The following is a 23,088-nucleotide window of genomic DNA, read 5'->3' as shown; positions in this document are numbered from 1 at the left end:
GATGGATGGATGGATGGATGGATGGATGGATGGATGGATGGATGGATGGATGGATATAACCTACTTTAATGTACATTGAACTCAGGGATTAGCACAGTGCCAGGCTCATAATGTGGTCATGAAGAGTCAAACGCAACTGAAACAACAGAAATACTGGCTCATAGTAGGTACTTAACACATGCTTGCTGACTGACTGAACGACATAATAGCTGACATTTATACAGGGCTTTAAGGTTTGCAAAGTCTTGTACATATGCTAATTAATTTGATCCTCACAACCTCTGAGGTAGGTACAGAGAAAATGAGGCTGAGAAAGATTGAGTAACTAGCCCATAGAGGTGAACTCAGGTTTTCCTGACTCCAAGTCCTGCACTCTTATCCACTGTGACACTTACAAACACATCAATGTAAAAATTTTCCAATAAAAAGTTAATTATATTATTCCATCCTGCCAACAATTTTTAAAAAGGCTTCAACTTCCTATATTTTGGAAGAGCAAGACAGTCTTAAAATGCAAACTATCCACCCACACCAAGAATAGTAACAGTGACTCACATTATTCTAGTAATGCAGATAATGGCAAATCAAAATATAGTCATAAACACCAGGATGCAGAAATCATTACTGTTATTCATAAAACTCTGTGGGCCAACATTGTTATATAACTATCAATTATTCTGGAAACTCCAGGCTCTGACTACAGGAATCTTACATGATTTAGAAGTAATTAACTATTTACCAGAATCAAATAAATGTGTTTGCGTATATTCTCTCTATTATTTTATCATTGTAAGATCCTTGGGGCAATAGAAAGGTGCCATATATACTTCTTGCAATTCTGTAACATTGTCAGTCAACAAACATTTATTAAGTCCCTACTATGTGCCAAGCAGTGTGCTGATCACTGGGAATATGAAGGCAAAATTGTTAAACCAATGAATATTTGGCACACTGCAGGATGAAAAAAAAGAGGAGGTGTGTGGAAATTACAGAAACATAATAAGATTCAGTGAACAGGTGATAAAAACAAAAAAACCAACCATTTTTGAAACATAGTCCAGGACTAATTGTTCAATGTTCTTCTTTCCTATGAATTGTACAGGTAGATTTCGTAAGAGATGCTCTTTCAGCTCAGAGACCATCTATTTAAAAAAAATTAAAAAGAAGTTAGACACATAAGATAAAGTTGAGTCTCTCATACCAGAAGAATCGAAACAATGTTAGCACCTTTTCCCCAGAGGGTCTGAATTTCACAAGTCATTTTAAGAAGTCAACTGACACATAGAACATGGTGTAAAAAGAATTCCCTTCACACTCAATATTCCTCCAAATGCTCACAAAGCACAGAGGCTAAATTATTAGGATCTGCAACTTTCTAAAGATGCTACTTTCACTTTCCCCAGAGTTACCAAATGGGTGAGGATAAAAGTGCCAATATCTTGACACCTTCCATTTTTGGAGGATGCTTTATAGTTGACAGGTCTCACATACCCACTGGGTGGGTAAGTTCCAGTGGTAAGCATGTGGTAGTATGTTACCCTGGTAAGGACACTGGATTCAGAGGATCTAGGTTCAAATACTGGTAATTCAGCTTAATATCTGTGACCCTATGCAAGGTCTCAGTTTCCTAATCTGTCAAATGGGGGGACTGTGCTAGACGGCTGATTCCTAAAGTTCCTTCCAGCTCTCATCCTACGGGATCTCATTTGATTCACAACTGAGAGATAAATAGGCAGGATAAGCAGCATCCCCTTCATACAAATACCACCCACTCATATCCAATCAGTTGTCAAGTCTTGTAGATTCTACTTCTGCATCTCTTTCATTTATCCCTCGATCTCTGCTCAGCAAATGGATATTCAGAGAGATTAAAAGACTTGCCCACAGTCACAAAGTTAGAAAGTGTGAAGGATGTAATTTGAACCCAGGTTTTCCTGACTCCAACTCTATGTACTGAATCACTCTGCCTCTCTACACAGCACAATACAGACAACTACTTGATTACCTGGTTTTCACAAAGATCAGGACAAATGATCTTAAGAGAAGAAAACATAAGTGATAAATCTCTTTGCCAGTCCAAACCAGAAACATTGAATAAAGCAAACACACACACACACACACACACACACACACACTATACCAAGGCAATAAATCAATTACTCATTTTACTGCCCTAAAATAGCCCTGTTTTCATATTCTGTAAATCTGTGGAGGCAGGCCAACACGTAACACTGCTAATGCTATTCTCCTCCTCTTCCATGTTTTTTCTTCTTTTCTTTTTTTCTTTTCCCCCTTCTTTACCTATTTCCTAATCCAGGGGTGGGGAGCCTGTGGCCTCGAGGCCACATGTGGCCCTCTAGGTCCTCAAGTGTGGCCGTCTGACTGACTCCAAACTTCACAGAACAAATCCCTTTCCTAGAGCACTTGGAAGCAATATTTAACTGGTGGCACTTTGAACAAAATGAGGCTTCTGACCCCTAGTGACAAACCTTGAGAATTACACTATAAAGATGATATATCTTCACTGAAGAGGAACAAGGTTCCTGAAATATTCAAGTTCTAAGACTGTTTAAATAGAATCTAGTGAATGAGACAAATCCCATTCCCTATGGGGCCTGGGCAAAACTGTTCATAATTTTCATTGTCCTCTCTCAGCAGGATGACTGGTTAAAAAGACTCTCAGCTCCCATAACACTGGGCATTCCAATAAAAATCATACCTAGATCCCAAACCAAGTTCTGTGTTTTTACTACTGTAGGAAATTTGGACTTATTTCTTGCCCTGGTGTCCTCATGTAAATTCCAAAGTCATTGGTCTTCCCTTTTAGAAAATGTTACAAGAGGTAATACCATCTAAATCCCTTAAGGCCAAAGGAAGACATGAAATAAGAAAGATTTACATTTATATAATACTTTAAGTTTAGTGAACCTCACTGTAGCCCCATGAGGCAGGCAGAGAAAGTTTGATGACCCTCATTTTAGAAATAAGGAAACTGAGGCTCTGAGTATTTAAGGTATTTGGTTACAAGTCAATAAGTATCTAAGGCATTATCATATATGCCACTCCATTACACTATGTTGCTTCAAACCAGCCCTTGTCAGAACACCTGATTTTTTTTCTTTTATAAATCTCTGTCATTGCCTATCACAGAGCGTGAATGAAGTTGGGGGGGGGGAGTATCGTTGCAGAGTACTGGTATGTGGATATTGTCAATGGGACCTAACCAAGCTAAGAGGGGCAGAGAGGTATATAGGTGTATGTTCTAGCTGACAATCACAATCATATCTTGTCTTCATATGAGTTACTAGACTTAAAAAAAACACAGCTTGATTAAGAGGAGGGAAATGGTATCAAATGTTAAATCAAACAGATCTTTTCCCCCAAATTACCAAGTTGTACTAGCCAGGCTGAGGGGATAGAAACTAAGAAAACATGGAGTTTAAAGTCTACTTGCTTACAGTCTACACACACAAGCACACAAAAACACACACACAACTTCAGCACTATGTTCACTAATTCCTCTCCCCTCCTTCACAAGTAAAGTATAATATACCCCTAAGTCAGGTTAAAATTCAGCAGATCCATGTTTACATGAAAGCATGGGCTCTAAAACCGAAAAGAAAACCTAAAGAAAAGTCAAAAATAATTCAAGTATAATTAAATTCTTTAGAATATACTGTATAGGGGCGGCCAGGTAGCACAGCAAGTAAGAGCACTGGCTCCAGTGTAGGGATGACCTGGGGATCGAATCTCAGGCTCAGACACTTAGCATCCACCCAGAAACACCTGGCCATGTAACCTTGAGCAAGTTACTTAACCCCAATTGCTTAGGGGCGGCCAGGTGGCTCAGCAAGTGAGAGCACCGGCTCCAGTGTCAGGATGACCTGGGGATCAACTCCGGGCTCAGATACTTAGCACCACACCCAGAAATAACTGACCATGTAACCTTGAGCAAGTTACTTAACCCTGATTGCTTAAAAAAAAAAAAAGAATATACTGTATAAGCACCAATATTGGAGAGATCCATAGAAGAATAGATTTTTAGCACAACTCCCCCCCAACCTACCCCTCAATGCCCCTTTTTTCTACCTCTTCCTCTAGGGTGGGAAATCAAAGTAATACCACCATATTACCATGGTTTCTAAAAAAGGATATCTGTTGACTTCCCTATGGATCAACTCATCACCCCTGTAATTTTCCAGAAACTCTTTTCTGTAGCCTCAACTCCCATATATGTATTATGTCATCTGTTGGAATATCCATTCCTTGAGGGCTTGTTCTGTTTCATTCTTGTATTTGTATCTCCAGTGCTTACTACTGTGATAAATGTTTCTTTATTCATTTATTCTAGGAAACTCAGGATTTGTAATTTAGTGACACCAGGTTCTGTTTTGTTGGATTTAAAACCAATAAGAAAAATTACAAGACTTCCCTCTTTCCCTGTCCTGAAATAAAAAAGATGCGAAAATAAAAGAACAGAAACTGACCTTTTTGCCTATCTTGGGGTTCAGAGTACCCTAGCATACTAACAGCCCATAGAATACATACCAGTCCCATAAGCAGTCTCTGATGATTATCTTCCTCCTGGAAGAGGGGAGCTAATCGTGGCTCTGAAAGAAAACAGAGCACTATTTAGACAACAAATATTTGCATGATTGCTATATGCTTCCCAACCTTTAACACCAACTCCTTCACCGACCCCACGACCACCACAAAAAATAAGAGGCATTAGAAACTATAAACTAGATTTTCCTCCCCTGGTTCATTGGGAGATGCTTGAAGAATGGAAGATTTTACAGATGTCAGACTGTGGCTCCCACATAAATTCAGAAGAGACACCAAGACCTCTGTGAGAGGAAAAGTGAAAGGATGGGAAGGTGAAGAAGAGAGATGCCTAATTCTGATAGAATTACATTTTTCCTCTCAGACACTAAAACCCTGAGTGGAAAAACTAAACCAGATTCCATTGCTTAAGAATGGGTTAGTAATTAGAATCAGAATGATAAAAATATTTTATTAACTAAGGAGACAATAAGCCAGGACAGGACAAGGCTTGGTCTACCTCCATCTCTCTCTCCCTCCCAGAGAGAATGCTGACATTGAGATTGCTGACTTTAGTTTGGAAGAATGTGTTCTGGATTATCATCTTAGCCCATCTAAACATGAGTTGCTTAGTTTAGAAAGTAACTTGATCAGAGTGGGAAGTGTAGTATGTGATGTTAAAAAGATTTTCCACTTCCAAGTTGACATGTTGCATCAAACAAGCTGAGGGAGTAGGAAGTAAGGAGAACATAGGTCCTATACGAATTATTTGCTGTGCTGTTTTTGCAATTGCAAAGAACAGGAAACTGAGGGGATGCCCATTAACTGGGGGAATTGTTGAACAAGATATAGTAGTATGAATCTGATGTAATACCATTGTGATACAAGAAATATTTTCAGAGGATGTTTTCAGAGAAACCCAGGAAGATTTGTATGAACTGATGCTAAAGTTGGTTGACACAGAAAAACAAAATATACAATAACAATAATCATGTAAAGTGAAATAATTGTGAAAGACTTAAGAACCTGATCAACGCAATAACCAACCACAATTCTAGAAGGCTCATGATGAAACATATTACCCACTTCCTAAGAGAGGACTGATGGACTCAGAAAGCAGACTGAGACATTTTTTAATATGCCCAACATAGGAATTTTTTTTTTGCTTTACTATAAATGTTTCTAACAAAGGTTTTGCTTTTCTTTCTTTTTCAGTGGTAGAAAGGAGAAAAGATGTGTTTTCATTCAATGAGAAAAAATTCATTACAAAGAAAATTTATCTATTTTCTGTGATATCCCTGCCTTCACTTCCTACATGGATTCAGGTAGCTAAGATCAAAGGGAAATGGTCAAAACTGAGTGATAGATTGGTCAAGGAGGGTAACATACACTGGTCAAGCACCTCCATGGTACGGGCCTAGAATACAGGGTTCCTTTCACCAAAGAAATGGTCATGTTACTGTCATTTTTCAGCAAAAAATGGCTACATTTCAGCCACGTTTTGCTGCCATCTTGTCTAGTCCTTAAGTTGATAATAGAATAGAAGGAAACAAAAGCATGGCACCACTAGATCTCATGCAGCAGGTTCAGTTTCCAGCAATGACAATGATTCCCTTCCAGCGATTAGTTCAACCACAGCACATGAAACCAACACAAGGTTTCCTTAGGCACATTAAGAGAGGATGACCAGTAATCCAGACACAGAAAAAAGTGATATCAGTGAGGAGGAGGGAGGGAGGCAGAGGGATGGGGCTGGTAAACACAGGAACTTCAGCCAATCTGGAAACATTTCAGAGATTGTCAAACCCATTTCCAACAGGACTAGAGTCAACTGGTGTCATACCACCCTTATGTTTCTAGTTAAAGGAACTGACAACCTCTGTTTAGTGCCAGTGGGAGGAAGCCTCCGCTTTAGATAGGGAAAGTTTTAAATCACCCAGGGAAATTAATATAAGATACCACACTTCTGCGGGTACAATTGAATAAACTTGGGCACTGTCAGTCTGTGGTTGAAGATAATTTCACCCTGACAGCAGTTGTGAACCTGTGCTTATGATGACTGCTACTTTTAGTGACAAGGTATCTGATGAAGTTTAAAAGAGTTTTTAAAAGAAGAAATGCAACTATAAGAAACCATAGAAAAGACTTCTTTTTTTTTTGGAGGGCAATTGGGGTTGTGACTTGCCCAAGGTCACACAGGTAGTATGTGTTAAGTGTCTGAGGCCATGTAATGGGAATGTAAATTTTTAAGATCTTCCCTGCCCCTACGCTAAAGTGCACCTGGAGCCTGGGGTGGGAGGCTTGTTTCTCAGTAGATAATTTTTGATTGGCCAGTGGGTCCAGAAGATTGTTACATTATCTGAGCCAGGAACAGGCTATATAAACCCTGATTTGAGGCTTTGTTTTGGGGCTCACTTTGAGAAGTGTTCTGTGATTTGATCAGATGAGACTCTGGGAAGCCCCTGTTGTTTGAAAAACCCAGATGTTGATTTGGTATGGATGTAATGGTTGGACAGTTTGGAAATCTGTCTACTTGATCTGTTTCTCTGTCTTGATAATTCTGTCTGTATACTCTGAAGTTCGGGGTGCTGACCTTTTTCCCCTGAACTAGGTAAACGATACATATTTGACTGATTAAAGTAAGCTTGTTAACCCATTTTGAGTTGCTTTCCTTTATCAAAGCAGATCTAAGAACCTGTGTTAGCAGCCACCCTGGGGTGCTTGCTGCTACAGGCTGCATTTGAACTCAGGTTCTCCTGACTCCAGGGCTGGTGCTCTATTCACTGTACCACCTAACCACCCTGAAGAAAGGACTTCTTTGAATCACTGCCAACAAAAATATAAACCAAGGGCTAAATCGGATCCGTACCATCCGATCATCCCAATATTTAGCATATATCTCAAGTAGGTCAAAGATAAAAAGAAAGATACCATTCACACCAAACATACTAAAATATTTATAACAACACTTTTTATAGTAGGAAAGCATGAAAAACAAAGTAGATGCCCAGTCAATGCCAAATGGCTAAACAAATTGTGGTGTAAAAATATAATGTACCAAAAATATAGTGCACCATGAGAAAAAATGAATATGAAGAAGGCAAAAAATATGGAAAGATTTTTATGCCAACTGACACTGAGCAAAGAAGGGAAGCTAAACATTATATAGTTAGAGAAATGAGAACTTAGAAGCAAGTGACTTCCTTAAGTGGATGCTGGAGTTAAAGACTGGCCCAGTCAAACAGATTCACATGTTGTTGTTCAGTCATTTTAGCTGTGTCTGACTCTTTATGACCCCGTTTGGAGTTTTCTTGGCAAAGACACTGGAGTGATTTGCCATTTCCTTGTCCAGCTCATTTTACAGATCAACAAAATAAGGGTTAGGTGACTTGCCCAGGGTCACACAGCTAGTAAGTGTCTGAGGCCAGATCTGAACTCATGAAAATGGATTTTCCTGCCTTCAGACCTCATGCTCTATCCACTGCACCACCTAGCTACCTACCAGTTTCAGACTAATAACATTAATATAGTATAGTCAAAAATCACCTTAAAATCATAAAACCCTGCAGTAAAATCATTTGGCTAACTGACATGAGCAAAACATAACATTGTTTCATGAGTCATTGATTCTAACTGGATTAATGTCCTGAATAACACAAAGCCTTCTTGGTAAAACCTATAAAAATCAGAGAGGGATCCAACTGTCCACAGTGGAAAATCAAAAAGGATGAAAAACTTATTTTGCAATTAGGTAAATAACTCCATTCAGTGAGTACAGCAAAATGCATATATTTTACATAGATCCTGAAGACAGAAAACAGGACCCATAACTTTTGGAAAACTGTGATGCTTTCAATGCTCTCAATATCCTCACTGGTACAAAAGCCCATCACTTTAGTATTGCTATTTTCCCAGTGCTGCTAAATGGCTGTAAATTATAGAACGCTATGATCTGTCCCAAAAGGCAATGGTAAGGCACATTAGAATATGAGTTCCTTGAGGGCAGGGACTGTCTTGCTTTTCTATTTGTGTCCTCAGCACATAACCCAGTTCTTTGCACATAATAAGTACATAATAAATATTTTATTTCTTCTTTCATAGTGAGTACATGAATTAAGGTTGGCTACAAGATATTATCAATCTTTGTTTATGTGGAAGAAGTTGCACAAAATATATTCCCAAGGAACTCATGACTGAATGAGCAGCTGGGCCAGTCCTAGAGTAAGAGCGAGGGAAAAGAAATGACCCTGGAGTCAGGAGGAACTGAGTTCAAATTTGGCCTCAGACACTTAGCACTTACTAGCCGTGTGACCTTGGACAAGTTACTTAACCCCAACTGCCCTGCCTTTCCCCCTCCAAAAAGCAAAAACAAAAGAAGGAAGGAAAGAAGGAAGGAAGGAAGGAAGGAAGGAAGGAAGGAAGGAAGGAAGGAAGGAAGGAAGGAAGGAAGGAAGGAGAACCCCTCAAGTACCAAAGAAGACCTCTAGCATTTTGGATGGATCTTCTAAGGAGGATTTGTGGAAAGACATTGACAAGAGGTTTTTGTTCAGGTCTTTTCTTACCTACTGTCCATGTTTCTAGGTTTGAAATCACCCTATAGAGAAAAAATAGATTTATGTTATTCACAGATATGAGCATTAAGAGGTAAAAAGAAAGGTTATAATATCACAAAAAGCAATTACTACTTAAATACCTCAAATACTAAAGAGTATGGTAGAAATTGTTATCTGCTGAGAGCTTCATGATTTAAATTAACTTGGCAAAAAATGTGACATTAAACAATTATAAAATCACATAACACTTTTTCATCTTAAACCTCTGTAGCAATTTACAACAATTGCACTTCTCAGTTACGGGAGAGAATAGAAACAAAAGATAGAATAGAGGTCAGAATTTGGCCCACACTTCTACCCCTGTGAGATGACTCAGTTTGTAGAAATTATATTAATTAAACCTTCAAAGTAAGGCCAAGCTTGCTAGCAATCTAAAACTTCTTAACTACCTATTACTGGTGGGGGACAAGTGAAGGTTAACAAAACTCAATATATAAATACTTTCTTAGCATTCTTCTCATTATAGCTACCTCCTTCCTACTCCAAATTACTTGCTTTTGTAATGGAATCCAGATACCAAAACGCAATAAATGGAATGTTCAATTCTGCTAAGTATACACAATTGAAGAAAGAACTAACTTAATCATCTCTCATCAGCTTGGTTAAATAAGGTTTTTTCAAAGAACAATATCTAGTTTACTAATATAGATGATAACACTTAGGGTTAACTTACTTTACAGCATTCTCAAGAATGTTCCTGAAATATACAGTAGATCTTCTTTTCCCTTTTTTCTAGAATGAGATATGTTAAAGATGTGAAAGATAAAAGCCATATGGAGAGGGGTTACCTTTCATATTTACAATATGACATCCCAAAGTTCAGATCTCCAAAAATGGGGGGAAACAGCTATTTGTTTAGTTCCCCAAAGCTGGAAATATGAGTTCAAGAATAAGGGGGGGGAGGTAGTAGGGAATAAACATTTATATAGTGTCCAGTATGTGCCAACCACCGTGCTCAGGGCTTTACAAAGACTATTTCAGTTGAGACTCATCTGGGATCCTGGGAGGTAGGTGCTATTATTATCCCCATTTTACAGTTAAGGAAACTGAGGCAAGCAGAGGTCAAGTGACTTGTCCAAGGTCATATAACCAGTAACTATCGAAGTCTGCATTTGAACTCAGGTCTTCCTGACTTCAGGCCCAATGCTCTATCCATTGTTTCACCTAGCTGCCCCCCTGAAGATGAGGAGTTCTATTGTCCCCAGCTACTATGGGAATTTTAATTTTTAAAATCTCAACTAAGAATATGCATAGCACCCCAGAATCCCATAGCCCTAAGCCATCACAATCAGCATGGACTAATGGAAAACAACTGAGAATCAGAAGACTTGGACTGAGTTCTAATCCCAGGTCTGCCACTCACTAGTATGCAATCTTGGGAAATGTATTCATTAATTCTATCTGGACTTCAACTTCCTCATCAGCAAATCAAATGCGCAAGGTAAGATGTTTAAAAAAATGCTCTTCTAATTCTAAAATATATATATTTTTACCTTCTGTTTTGCGTAAATCTAGAAGTTACTCAAAGACCTCATCAACCTTATACGTACCTCTTCTGAAATTAAGTTCCTCCACTCTCTCCTAACCACATTGTTGTTATACTGTAAACGTGGTTTAGCATATTTGACATATTCCAAATTGGAGTTCAGTTTTTCCCAGTAGCCCTTAAAGCTCTGCACCTGAAAAATATGAAGATATAGCATGAATATAGCTCAGAATTGGGCCCAGATGCTCCCCCAATTCTTATAAATAAAAAACAAAGATAAGCAGTTGAAGCTGCTACTTCCTAAGAAGAGAACAGAGATAAAAACTAAAACATAAGAGTATCAATTGGTCAATCAATTAACAAGTAAGTGTCTATGTTGTACCAGATATACAGTAAACACACGTATAGAAGAAAGTCGATTTATTCTTTACCTTACACATGATAACACTCTTGATTGGAATATTTTGCTTCTCTGCATTTTGCGGACTTGATTTAATTAGTGGGGATATCCTTTCACCAACTCAATTCCTGTTCTAGTCTCTCCCGTATCTTTTCTAGAATTCTCCATAGCATACCCAATTAATGTCTTGAAGCCTTGTAAGAATATATGATCCTAGAATTTTAGAGTTTGAAGGGGCTGCTAAAATCCTTAACCTAGGCTTCATGAACTTTAAAAAAAAATTGTGACAACTGTATTTAATAGAGTATTTTATGCATTTAAAAAAACATTATTCTAAGAAGGGGCCCATAGTGTTTATCAGGCTGACAAAGGGAGCCACAATATAAAAATAGGTTAAGACCTCCTCATCTAACCCAAGCTCTCGAACCTAAGGGAATCAAAGCTTAAAGAATTGCTAGTTCTTTTCATATCTGAGGTAACAGGGTAGCTCTGATGTGGACAATTACCCTAAAATGTAAAAGAAAATAACTAAAAGAACATGACCTCGTCTAGCTAGAAAAGAACCTTCTTCATTTTCTCTACGTCTCACAACAAAGGACACTCACTTTTATATCCAGTGAATAACCTGAGACTTTTATACTCATAGTTTAGTGATTTATAGCTAAGCAGGGAAGCCTAAATTAAAGTACTACTAGGTGATAATAGCAGTAGTTCATATTTAAATAGCAATTTTTAGTTTACAAAGCACCATTCCCCTATGACGTAGGCAGTATTCAGTATCACCTCCATTTTACACATAAGGAAACAGATTTAGAGAGGTGCCATAATTTGCCTCAGATCACAAGGCCCGTTTCAGACCCAAGACTTGACCTTAAGTTTTCTAAATTCTATTGCTATTTTTTACACCACCATGCAGGCAGGCTCACTGTAGATTTCTGTCTTGCGATATGCCCCATCACCCCTTTTAGAGTCACAAAAGAAGGTTAACCAAAGTTGTGGCTTCTTAGATGAATTTATTTTATCCATTAAGCTTATTTACATTCTCAAAATACAAGAGAGAAAAAGTAAGCCTCCTAGTCATCAAACAACACATCAAAGCAGAATGGAACAATAAATTACAAATTCATTTTGGGGGCCATGTAGTCTCATGGGAAAGAGCAATAGATTTGAAACTAGTGAACTCAGGTTGGAATTCCAACTTTTACTGGAACAAATCACTTAACTTTGAGAGGGGCTCCATTTCTTCATCTTTAAAATGTACTTTAAAATCATTAAATTTAAGTCTTTAAATTAATGGACTAAATGATCTCTAGAGTTCCTCCCATACTCTAAATTCCATTAACATTTAATCATCTGCTATCCTGGTACTTAAACTCTGGATATTTTAAGAGGTAAATTATTGGAGCAAAAACATATTCACTTAATAATTTGAGGGATATGACAGAACCATGAAAGTACATTTTGTCCTCCAATACTAACACAATGTCAATACGGTATTTTTTTTATTCATAGTGAAAGATTTGCATTTTATTCACACTTCCTTGCCCAGACTCCCTCCTGAATGTTAGCTTGCATTGATGAACTTTCTGGCTGATGCTTAGAGTTCATACAATCTGTGACCATGGAACTGACTGAAGATAATTGCTCCTTGTGGGGATTGAACTCACACTCCTGGCTTCATTTTAAGCCAGAATGGAGCACATGAATAATGTAAACAAAAATAGCACAAGGCAAAAAAATCTCTTTTACTGGCGATTTTGTAATCTCTTAAAATCATAGGATTAAATAACATTTATTGGGTGGCTATCCCGTGCCAGATATTATGCTGGGATTACAAAGTCAAAAGAACTGTTCCTGTCCTCAAGAAGCTTACGTTTTACTGATGGGAAACAACAGGCGCAAAGTATATCACAGTAAATGCAAAAACAGTGCGGTAATAGGGCAGAGGAAGCGTATAAGGGAGGCAGGAGGACAAGGATCAAGAAGAGACTCTCTGAGAAGATGGCGCTTCAGCTGAGCCTTGAAAGGAGCCAAGAATTCCTCAAGAAAGAATGTGTGTACACACACACACACACACACACACACACACACACACGTATATATATATCATTTGCATTATGTATAATGATATAATTATAAATTTTTATTTATTATAAAAATAATATAATAAATATATTTGTATTGTATATTATTTACATATTTGATGTTAGTTCTATATTTAATATTATTTAAATAAAATATATTTAATATTTATTATATATATTATTTGTTAGTCAAGAAACAACACTAGCCATCATCATAATTCACATTGTAAGGTCTTCTAAGGTTTGAAAAGCATTTTCCTCACAACAATGCTGTGAAGTATAGTTCCAGTATTATTACCTTCATTTTATATATGAGGAAACTGAGGCTCAGAGAGGCTGGATGACACAGCTAACAAGAGTTAGAGCCCAGATTTAGGCCTGGTCTGGACCCAGAGACCAGGAGTTCTTTGAATCACAATGGAACCTCCATAGAGCACTTTAAAATCATACCATTGCAACCCATAGTTTCTGAACCCTGACATATACTCCAGCAGCAAACATTTAGCAGAGAGAATACAATCCAGACTGGGAAACTGGAACATCTGATTCTAACCATGATTCTGCAGATTATCTTTCATTCATCTTTTCTTGCCCATGAATTCTAAACAAATCCAGTATGATTCACCCTGTATTTCCTCATGTTCTTGCTTCCTTCCCAAGGCACAAATAGTTAAAACAGTGCTTCTTACACGGTGAGGGCTGACCAAATGTTTGTTGAATTGAAGTATTGCACTAATGGGGAAAAACTATAACTCTTCAATGGCTAAGCCACTCCTGTGGTGCCTGTTTTGCTATGACTGTAACTACTGTGGGGGTAGGGAGTAGGGGGTAGGGGGTGGAACAGACTTTATAAACTGGAATATAAAATAATTAAATGGTAATGACCTGACATCTAGTGGTCAGTTAGGGTAAATCTGAAAATTCATAAGGGTAAATTATTACATAATATGATCTATTTAAGGTAATTTAAATAGTACTGCCCATATTTGGGGGAAGAGATCTTATGCATCATATAATTCATCCATTTCATTTTATTAATGAAGAAACTAAGGCCTAGAGAGGTAAAAGTGTTTGCCCAAAGTAGTCAATGGAAGTCAGAATTAGAATCCATAACTGAAGGCTTCAAACGAAATACTCTTTCTCCTACATCACATTTAGTACTTCGCATCTTCATTTTTGGGCCCCTGTCACATGACTCTTTCCTACCAGGCCTAGTGACTTCATCCTGCCTCTAACTGCACAAAAACTCCCCAATAATGGTGCACACCCAGGAATTACCTCATGCTCCAAAATCATCCCTTCTCTAGTGCCTCTCCTTCCAAAACTCTCATTCTCTTACGGTACTATTCCCAACTAGGTAGCAGAAAAAACAGGAGAGGGTGATTAGAATGAAATAAATCATACAGAGGTGTGAATGACTGGTAGATAATAGATGTTAAACATCAACAGTCAAATAAGAGGGGGGGGTCAGGGAAGACTTCATGGGAGATATGATACTTGATCTGCATTTTGAAGAATGAGTAGGATTTAGAAAAAGTAAAGAAGAGAGGAGAGGGCATCCTAGGTTATGGCAAGGAAGGGAAAACCTATTGTGAAGAAAGGTTCAGAAACAAGATATTCAGAGAAGAGAAAAGAAGAGAGACCAGATGGACTGGAGAAGGGGTTACAAATGTAAAGCAATAGGAGATAACATTGACAAGTGGTTTGAGCAAGATAATGGAGGGAGGCTCTTGAATGCCCAGCTAATGCCAGGGTTTTTATTGACATAAAGAAATGGAATTAACCCAACAACAGAATGTCAGGTGTTGTGATAGTTCACTGAGGAAGATTCGGAGGCAGGAATTCCTCATGTGCCATCCAGTAGAAGAAGTCACCACATCCCACCTAGGTTAAGGTCAGTCCTGGATCCACATAAAACTCAAAATGTTAGTCAACCCATGACCAACCTTTTTTTTAAACATTTTCAGTATGCTCTAAATGAGGGACACAAAAGAAAGAGAAGACATGTTCCCTGGCTAAAAGAAACCTGCTATCTTATTGACTGTGCAAACTTAACACCTTTATAAAAAACATATAAATGATGTGTTAGAAAGGAATAGGCCCATGAATATAATGCCAATTGAATACCTCATATCTGAGGGGAAAAAAGGGAGGTCAAGAAGTGATCAGGGGGCGGCTAGGTGGCGCAGTGAATAGAGCACCGGCCCTGGAGTCAGGAGGACCTGAGTTCAAATCCTGCCTCAGACACTTAACACAAAACTAGCCTTGTAACCTTGGGCAGGTCACTTAACCCCATTTTCTCTCGGAAAAAAAAAAAAGAAGTGATCAAAGCACAGTGGTGATAGTAAGGAAAAACTTAATAAAGTCAGGGAATTTTGAATCAAATATGAAGGAAAGAAGGGAAGGAATTCAAAGTCTCTCTGCTTAGTAAAAAAAAAAAATCTCAATTTTCTCCTAAGATTATGAAGATAAATTGTTTGGGGCAGTGGATAGAGAGGTGGCCTTAGAACCAGGATGCACTAGATTGGGTCCTTCCTTTGAAACATATTGACTCTGTGACACAGAGCAAGTAACCATCTCTTAGTGCCCCCAGGAAATTAAGATTGAAAGTTGCAGAGCAAATGCTCATCTGCATTGGTAGAAGGGACTTTTCTCACTGATGTTTCCTTATGTATAGGTCAACCCCTTTTCCTCCTACCAAAATAAATTATGTGGGCAACATATCAATACCTATTTGCTGTTGCTGTTGTTGTTGAGTTGTTTATCAATTGTGTCTGACTCTTTGTAACCTAATTTGCGGTTTTCTCAGCAAAGATACTGGACTGGTTTGCCATTTTCTTTTCCAGATCATTTTACAGATGAGGAAACTGAGGCAAACAGGATTAAGTGACTTGCCCAGACCAGAGCTGAATTCAGGTCTTCCCGACTCCAGGTCCAACACTCTATCTGTGTGACCTAGCTGTCCAGTACCTAATCAATACATAATGCAGTCTCAGATATTAATTAAGCCAGAGTTAAATTAAAGCCTTGATTCTCTTGGAGGAATTAGGTTGCCAGATCCCCTTCATAATTTTTTTATACAGTGCTCATTTCTAATTAGTGCCAGGAGAAAACATCTACCTTTCATCTCTAAGAGGCATGTTGGCAGCAAAAACGTCTACTAATTAACCAGGATCCTCCTGCAGAGAAGGGAGCCTGCCTAGAAAGAACGGTTTTATTCTGTGCCCAAAGAGAGGGTTGGCAAAGTCGAAACACTGATCCAATCTTGCTAGTCAGGGGACTTTAAAGGCACCAGTTGTCTCAGGAGCAGCTTTTACTTGTGACATTTACGAACAGGCTGACTTTCTTATCTTCCAGTAGAGACAGACTAAAGAAGGAGAAAAAACATTAAAAGTATGTATCATCTGAAAGAAGTACGCCATATTAATCTGAGCTCCTCTGCACTGGGACATCCATCCTCTACAAAGAGACAACCCGGTCCTCTTGGGCCTTGATGCTCCTAAGGGCACTTTGTGCCAGTCTTGGTTGCAGTGGCTAGAACAAGGTGACAGGTGATGGTTCATACATAAAGAGCACCTCTGCAGCATTCCAGAAAAGCCACTCTAAGAACACACCTGTTTCACCAGGAAGCTTCAGAATGCTAAAACTAATTAAATTCCCCAACACTAATGTTTTTTGGTCACTCACAGGCCAGATCCCATTGCTGATCAGCACAGAAGCTTTGACCTGTTTCTTTTTTTCAGGCCTTTTCACCCTTCCTTAAGATGTCCTGGTAGTCACTTGATTCCAGGAGTTCACCATATTGGTACCAGACTTAAGGCAGATACCCAATTAGCTTTAAGCCCTCTGTAGCTCAAAACTCCCAAGCACAAGTGATCCATCAGCCTTGTGCTCTCATGGGGGCAAGGATTACAGGCATGTCCCGCTATACCCTATTTTTAAAAAGCCCACTTCGCAATTGATTATTGCAGATTTAGAGCACCTAGGTGGCCCAGTAAGATAAAATGTTGGACTTCAGATCAGGATGTGAGTATGCCCCTGGGCAAATCACTTAATCTCTATCAATCTTAATTTCCTCATCTATAAAATGAGGATAACAATGGCACCTACCTCAGTGTGGTTGTGAGGATCAAATGAAATCACAGGGAAAGCCCTCTGCAAACACTGAGGAACTACATAAATGCTAGCTATTATTTGGTACTTTCAGAGATATAATGCAGCAGTGTTTGGCTCTCTTGGTTTTAAGTGCCAAATGCACGTGTTACTTCTTCAGCCAAGACTTAATGGATGGTGCAAGAAAATCTTAAGAAATAAAGAACTGCAATCTTCCTTCTCTTTTGGCCTTAAGTCTCAGCCTCTTCAAGTATCAGTCTCTCTGTGTTTTTACTCTGATGGAGCATTCCTGAGGAAGCATGCACAAGATTTACACATGACATGTAGTTATAGAGGGATCACTCTTATGATGAAGTCACATAATGAGCTGCTGCTGAAAAGCGAAAGTGAGATTATGGGAAAGTTGCTCCTAAAGAAAAATACCTGAGAAATAGCTCATCAAAAGTCAACCTGAAAAGTCCACAGATCTTGCAGCTTGACCTAATAAAGGTGTAACTCATTAGACCCAAGGTGTGTGTATCATCTAAGCTTCATGAATGGGCTAAGAGTGAAGGTGTTTAGAAAGAGAAAGTTAGAAATCCAATACAAGACCATTGGGTCATAAATTTTGCTAGCTTAACAATAAACTAGTAAATTAGGTATACTTGAAGCTAACAACCTAGATGTAAAAATGGGATGCAGAAAGAACTTCCAGAAAAGTAGCCACAGAGATGTCAGGACAAGGCCAGTAGAGGTCTCTGCAAAATCAGCAGAGGAAAATCCATCCTGCAAGGAATCTTTAGACTATTTCCCTAAGAAAGGGAAGTGTCCTCTTCAAGCAGGGTTCCTAAGACATGGCTAAAGCAAGGAACAGAAGGGAGAAAAAGGCTGCCCTTTTTGAAGCTTTGCCAGCCTATCTGTGATGAGAATACTGTCAGTATTGGTTGTTGTCCTTCGTTCTCGAAGAGGGCCAAAATGACATCACTATGCTAGGGTCAAGTTACAGTGAGTCTGACTGTGGCTGATGAGACCAATGCGAGCTCAGAACGTTCTGCCACAGCTCAGACACAAACAGTCCACGTGACCATTTGGGGGTGGATTCACTAAATTTGTGGAGTTCGAGTTTTTTGGGGGGCTACTTCGATTCTGCTTTTCTCATAGAACACGGCACCTTCTCTGATGAGGGCACACCATCCTGAGCAGTCCTGTGCCAGTGTCTCCCATGTCACACAATCAATTCCAAAGTTCTTAAGAGAGACCTTGAAAGTATCCTTGTATGGGGTGGCTAGGTGGTGCAGTGAATAAAGCACCAGCCCTGGAGTCAGGAGAACCTGAGTTCAAATCCAGCGTCAGACACTTAACACTTACTAGCCGTGTGACCTTGGGCAAGTCATTGCCCTGCTTTCCCCCCTTCAAAAAGCCAAAAAAAAAAAAGTGTCCTCATATGGCTTCTTCTGACCACCATGTGAATGCTTGTTCTGTGTGAGTTCTCCATAAAATAATCTTTTTGGCAAGTGTACATTTTGCTTTCAAACAATGTGGCCTGCTCTAATGGTAATGGGAATTTGAAGATCTTCCCTGCCCCTTGAAGTATGGGAGAGAAGTATTAGACTGACTATCAGCCTGAAGGTCTACAGAGCCATGGTGCTGACCTCATTATTGTGTGCCTGTGATACCTGGACAGTACACCAGCGTCATGCCAGGAAACTGAATCACTTTCATTTGAATTGTCTTAGGAAGATTCTGAAGATCACCTGGTGGGATAAGGTACCAGAAACTGAGGTCCTTTCTTGAACTAAACTGCTAAACATTCAAACTCTGCTTCAGGGAGCTTAACTCCAATGGGCTGGTGTAGCGGCAAGCACCCTAGCATACCCAGGACGGCTGCTAGCACAGGTTTTTAGATCTGCTTTTCTAAAGGAAAGCAACTCAAAATGGGCTAACAACCTTACTTTAATCAATCATATATCATTTACCTAGTTCAGGGGGAAAAGTCAGGACCGCGAACTTCAGAGAATACAAAAAGAAGTTACAAGCAGACAAAAAATACAGACAGAGAAACAGACCAGCAGACAGGGCTTTCAGCTATCTGACCATTACATCCATACCTAGTCAGTTACCAGAGAGGGAAGCACCAACATCTGGGTTTTCAAAGCCAGGGGGCTCAATGGCTGCCCAGAGTCTCATCTGGTCAAATCACACAATCTTCCCAAAGTGAGCCCCAAAGCAAAACCTCAAAGCAGGGAAAGAAAGAAAGGCAACCTATGCATAATAGAGATCTGAAGGTTCATGTACAATCTTTATGTTCTATTATATATATATATATATATATATATATATATATGCTCATTTTATTTGATCTTTATTCATTTCAAATTATAAGTAAAGAAAAAAACCACTCAGAATGAGATGCAACTACACTATTTACAGATTTAAAGCTAAAAGGAGCCTCAGGTTCATTCAAGTGCAACCTTCTCATCTTATAGCTATATTAAGGAAAAGTAATGCCAGGACCCAGCATAGGGGAAATAGGTGGGGACAACAGAAGTGAATGTCTCCATATCTTGGTACCTTAAGTATCAAACACTGAATGACAGACAACTTTAAAAGAGGTGTTCAGTTTACAACCTCTCTAAGCAGTCCTGACACTGGGGCCAGTCTCTGTACCAATTTCTACCCTGTTCCTGACTCTGTGTTAAAATGGGAAGAGTAGATGAAAGGGAGGGCATATCTCTTAGGATCTACCCCAGCTACAAGAATGGCTAGCAGCATGTCTCCCTTAGGAATAAAAACATTTGGGAAACAATAACTAATAAAAATATTTGAAGCTGTATTATTTAAAACCTTTGTTTTTGAGAATGAATGAAAAGGAAGAAAGGGAGAAAAAGAAAAAATAGGTGGGGAAACTGGAAGGAAAAGCAGGGAATGGCAAGGGAACATAACAGACAAGGTAAAAATAATTCACTTTTTCCCTCAGGGCAGGACTAATGTCATTTGTTACAGAATATATTGATGGGTGGGAAACTGTCAACCAAATTTTTATTCCTCCTCCTCTCTCTCTGCCCTTCCCCAGCCCAGCCCACTGCATAGTAGGGCATCAGTTATCCACACTTCAGCCCAGCAACATAGCTTTTCTGTCTATGCTTAAATTCCCCTCTTGGGAACCAAAAATCATAACCACCAAACCCTTCCCCCAGCTGCTATTTTCCTACCCCACTGCATCACAGTGACCTCAAACACTTCCCAGCTTTCCCGCCAGCTGTCTAGGTCCTGGTCTAATATTAGTGTGTCCAAAAGAATCAAAAGTCAATAACGGAAGAAAGCACAGTTAGCTGACATGCGCTGCTTACTGCCAGAAATTGAGATTTCCCAGTACACACCAGCCTATAATTAACAGGAGGCACTGCCAAAAACAACAAAGGATCTTCAAGGAAACTCTGCTCCAATACTCCCTAGTTTTTAATTACATACATATCCTGCTCTACTCCCTCCTTCTATCTATTGTGCTTGACAATCCTTCTGAAACCACTGGATTCCAGAGACATGAATAGATGCAGTTCATGGACAGGAAGAGGTGTGAGAGATGACTGGGTCCAGATCTCAAGCCAAGATTCACAATTGCTGAAAGCACTGACAGGCTGCTCTGGTGATGGGAGGGGAGTTGGGGGGGTCTGGCTGCAGTGTCTGCCCTCAGCTGTAAGGTGGCTAAGATGGGCTCATAGAAAGTGGCATGGAAGGGGGCAGAGAGAGGAGAAACAGGCATGGAATCAACACCAGGCTTAATGCTATAGGAGCATCAAAGTCTTCCTTTAGTGGTTTCCATGATCTGATTGGACATAAAGATAGGAAAAAGGAGCAGCTGAATGTGGGAAAAGAGGCAAATGGTCAGGAGAGTTAAGCTAAGAGTCCCCATAAGTTAAGCTCGCATACATACTATTTTGGCAAGGTCTAGAAGGTCACAAAAATGGGAGAAGCAATTAAGTAGCATAGGGATACAGCACCAGGCCTGATGTCAGGAAGACCTGAGTTCAGATTTGACCTCAGACACTTACTAGCTGTGAGATTCTATGCAAGTCACTAAACCTCAGTTTTCTCATCTGTAAAATGGGGCTAATAATAACACCAGCCTCCTAGGGCTTATTGTGAGGATCAAATGGAACAATAATTGTAATGTGTTTAGCACAGTGCCTGGCACGCAGGTACCATGTTTCCCTGATAATAAGACACTGTCTTATTATATTTTTTGGACAGAAAAACACCAGAGGGCTTATTTTCAGGGGAGGGCTTATTTTAATGAACGTTGACAGCAATTTTAATAAACAGGTAAATGTGAACAAAAAAATGTACCTTTATTCAATAAGCAAATCACTGGGGAAGAACAGGATGGCGCGCTCACTGCTGCAGCTCTGATTGGATGCAGCTCGGAGCGCGGCGTGCGTTTCAGTGGGGGGGAACGGTGCATACAGAGGGTACCGTAATGTAGCATGTAGCGCAGGGGATCACCTTCACTACAGTAGCAATCTCAATAGGGCTTATTTTCGGGGGGGCTTATTTTAGAGGAATCTTACACAGTAAGGGGAGGGCTTATTTTCGGGATAGGTCTTATTATCGGGGAAACACGGTAAGTACCATATAAGTGCTATTGATGGTTTGGATTAAGCTGGATATTCTCTTCTGTCTTTAGGAAACTCTCCTTAACACAGTAACTTTTAAAAGGTTATGGTGCTTGGGGCGGCTAGGTGGCGCAATGAGTAGAGCACTGGCCCTGGAGTCAGGAGGAACTGAGTTCAAATCCGACCTCAGACACTTAACACAAAAACTAGCCGTGTGACATTGGGCAAGTCACTTAACCCCAATTACCCTGCCTTACCCTTGCCAAAAAGCAAAAAAAACAAAAAGTTATGGTGCTTGTATAATCTATACCAGATTGCTTACTGTCTTAGGGAGGAAGCAAAAGAAGGAGGGAGGGATAGAATTTGGAACTCAAAATTTTAGAAAAAAATCAATGTTAAAGGTTGTTTTTAGGGGCAGCTAGGTGGTGCAGTGAATAGAGCACTGGCCCTGGAGTCAGGAGGACCTGAGTTCAAATCCAGCCTGAGATACTTAACACTTACTAGCTGTGTGACCTTGGGGAAGTCACTGAATCCCTATTGTCCTGCCTTCTCCCCTTTAAAAAAGACAAAAACTAAAAGATTATTTTTCCGTGTAATTGTGGGAAAAGATATTGCTATTTATATCCTAAAAAAATAAGGTCATGGTGCTGTACAGAGTAGGTATGGGTCAGTTCAAACTGGGCATTAGGTTCTCCCATGTTCCATCCTCTACCCTACCTGTTAGGCTTGTTATAACCTTTAACTATCAACCTTGGAAAGAGACAAGGTCACTCACTTTGCATTTCAGATCTCTAACAGAGCCTTACCTTCATTAGGGGTAACAAGATATCTTCTGTCACCAAGGTTACTCCTGGAATTTCCTATAGTCAGAGAAAATTGTTAAATTCCCATTAACACCAACTCACCACAAATTGAAGGTGTCAGGAAGTGTGTTTCATATTTTGACATAGATGAGAGACTGCACCATTTGCTTGGAGCAGAGTTCAAGGCCAAACGTCATGATTTTCTAATTTCTACCCAGAAAAAGCTGAAAATAGTTTTATCTTTGAGGTCAGACAAGGAAATGTTCTCCCAAATCTGGATTAAAATAATTGATAGAATATAAATTGCTTTAAATACTTATTTACATACTTACATATGTATATGTATGTATATATATATAATAAAAAAATTGAAAAGTCTGTTTTTTAACATGGTACCATGCACAATTCTTTTTAGTTTGTCAATTTTGCAAGTGAATAAGGTGGGTTACATTCTC

At 39.3% G+C, this 23,088-nt stretch overlaps 1 protein-coding gene across 2 annotated transcripts in view; it reads right to left on the bottom strand.

Annotated features, from left to right (window-relative positions):
* LOC138175891 (gamma-secretase-activating protein-like) overlaps positions 1 to 23,088 on the bottom strand; it is a 117,203-nt gene that overhangs the window by 23,772 nt on the left and 70,343 nt on the right. For both annotated transcript variants that reach the window (XM_069106539.1, XM_069106540.1), the window contains 6 exons: positions 22,637 to 22,690; positions 10,706 to 10,834; positions 9,829 to 9,887; positions 9,105 to 9,136; positions 4,549 to 4,610; positions 1,041 to 1,142 (listed from right to left, as the gene is read on the bottom strand). In XM_069106539.1, the coding sequence (XP_068962640.1) occupies positions 1,041 to 1,142; positions 4,549 to 4,610; positions 9,105 to 9,136; positions 9,829 to 9,887; positions 10,706 to 10,834; positions 22,637 to 22,690 (438 nt within the window). The remainder of the gene's footprint in view (positions 1 to 1,040; positions 1,143 to 4,548; positions 4,611 to 9,104; positions 9,137 to 9,828; positions 9,888 to 10,705; positions 10,835 to 22,636; positions 22,691 to 23,088) is intronic.

The sequence above is a fragment of the Petaurus breviceps genome, unplaced genomic scaffold (assembly GCF_028583685.1).
Source record: "Petaurus breviceps papuanus isolate PSGF00001 unplaced genomic scaffold, PetGlider_PUasm1.0 79, whole genome shotgun sequence".
Taxonomy (NCBI): domain Eukaryota; kingdom Metazoa; phylum Chordata; class Mammalia; order Diprotodontia; family Petauridae; genus Petaurus; species Petaurus breviceps.
Note: the sequence above shows the minus strand (reverse complement) of the source record. Positions and strands in the feature narration are given on the sequence as shown.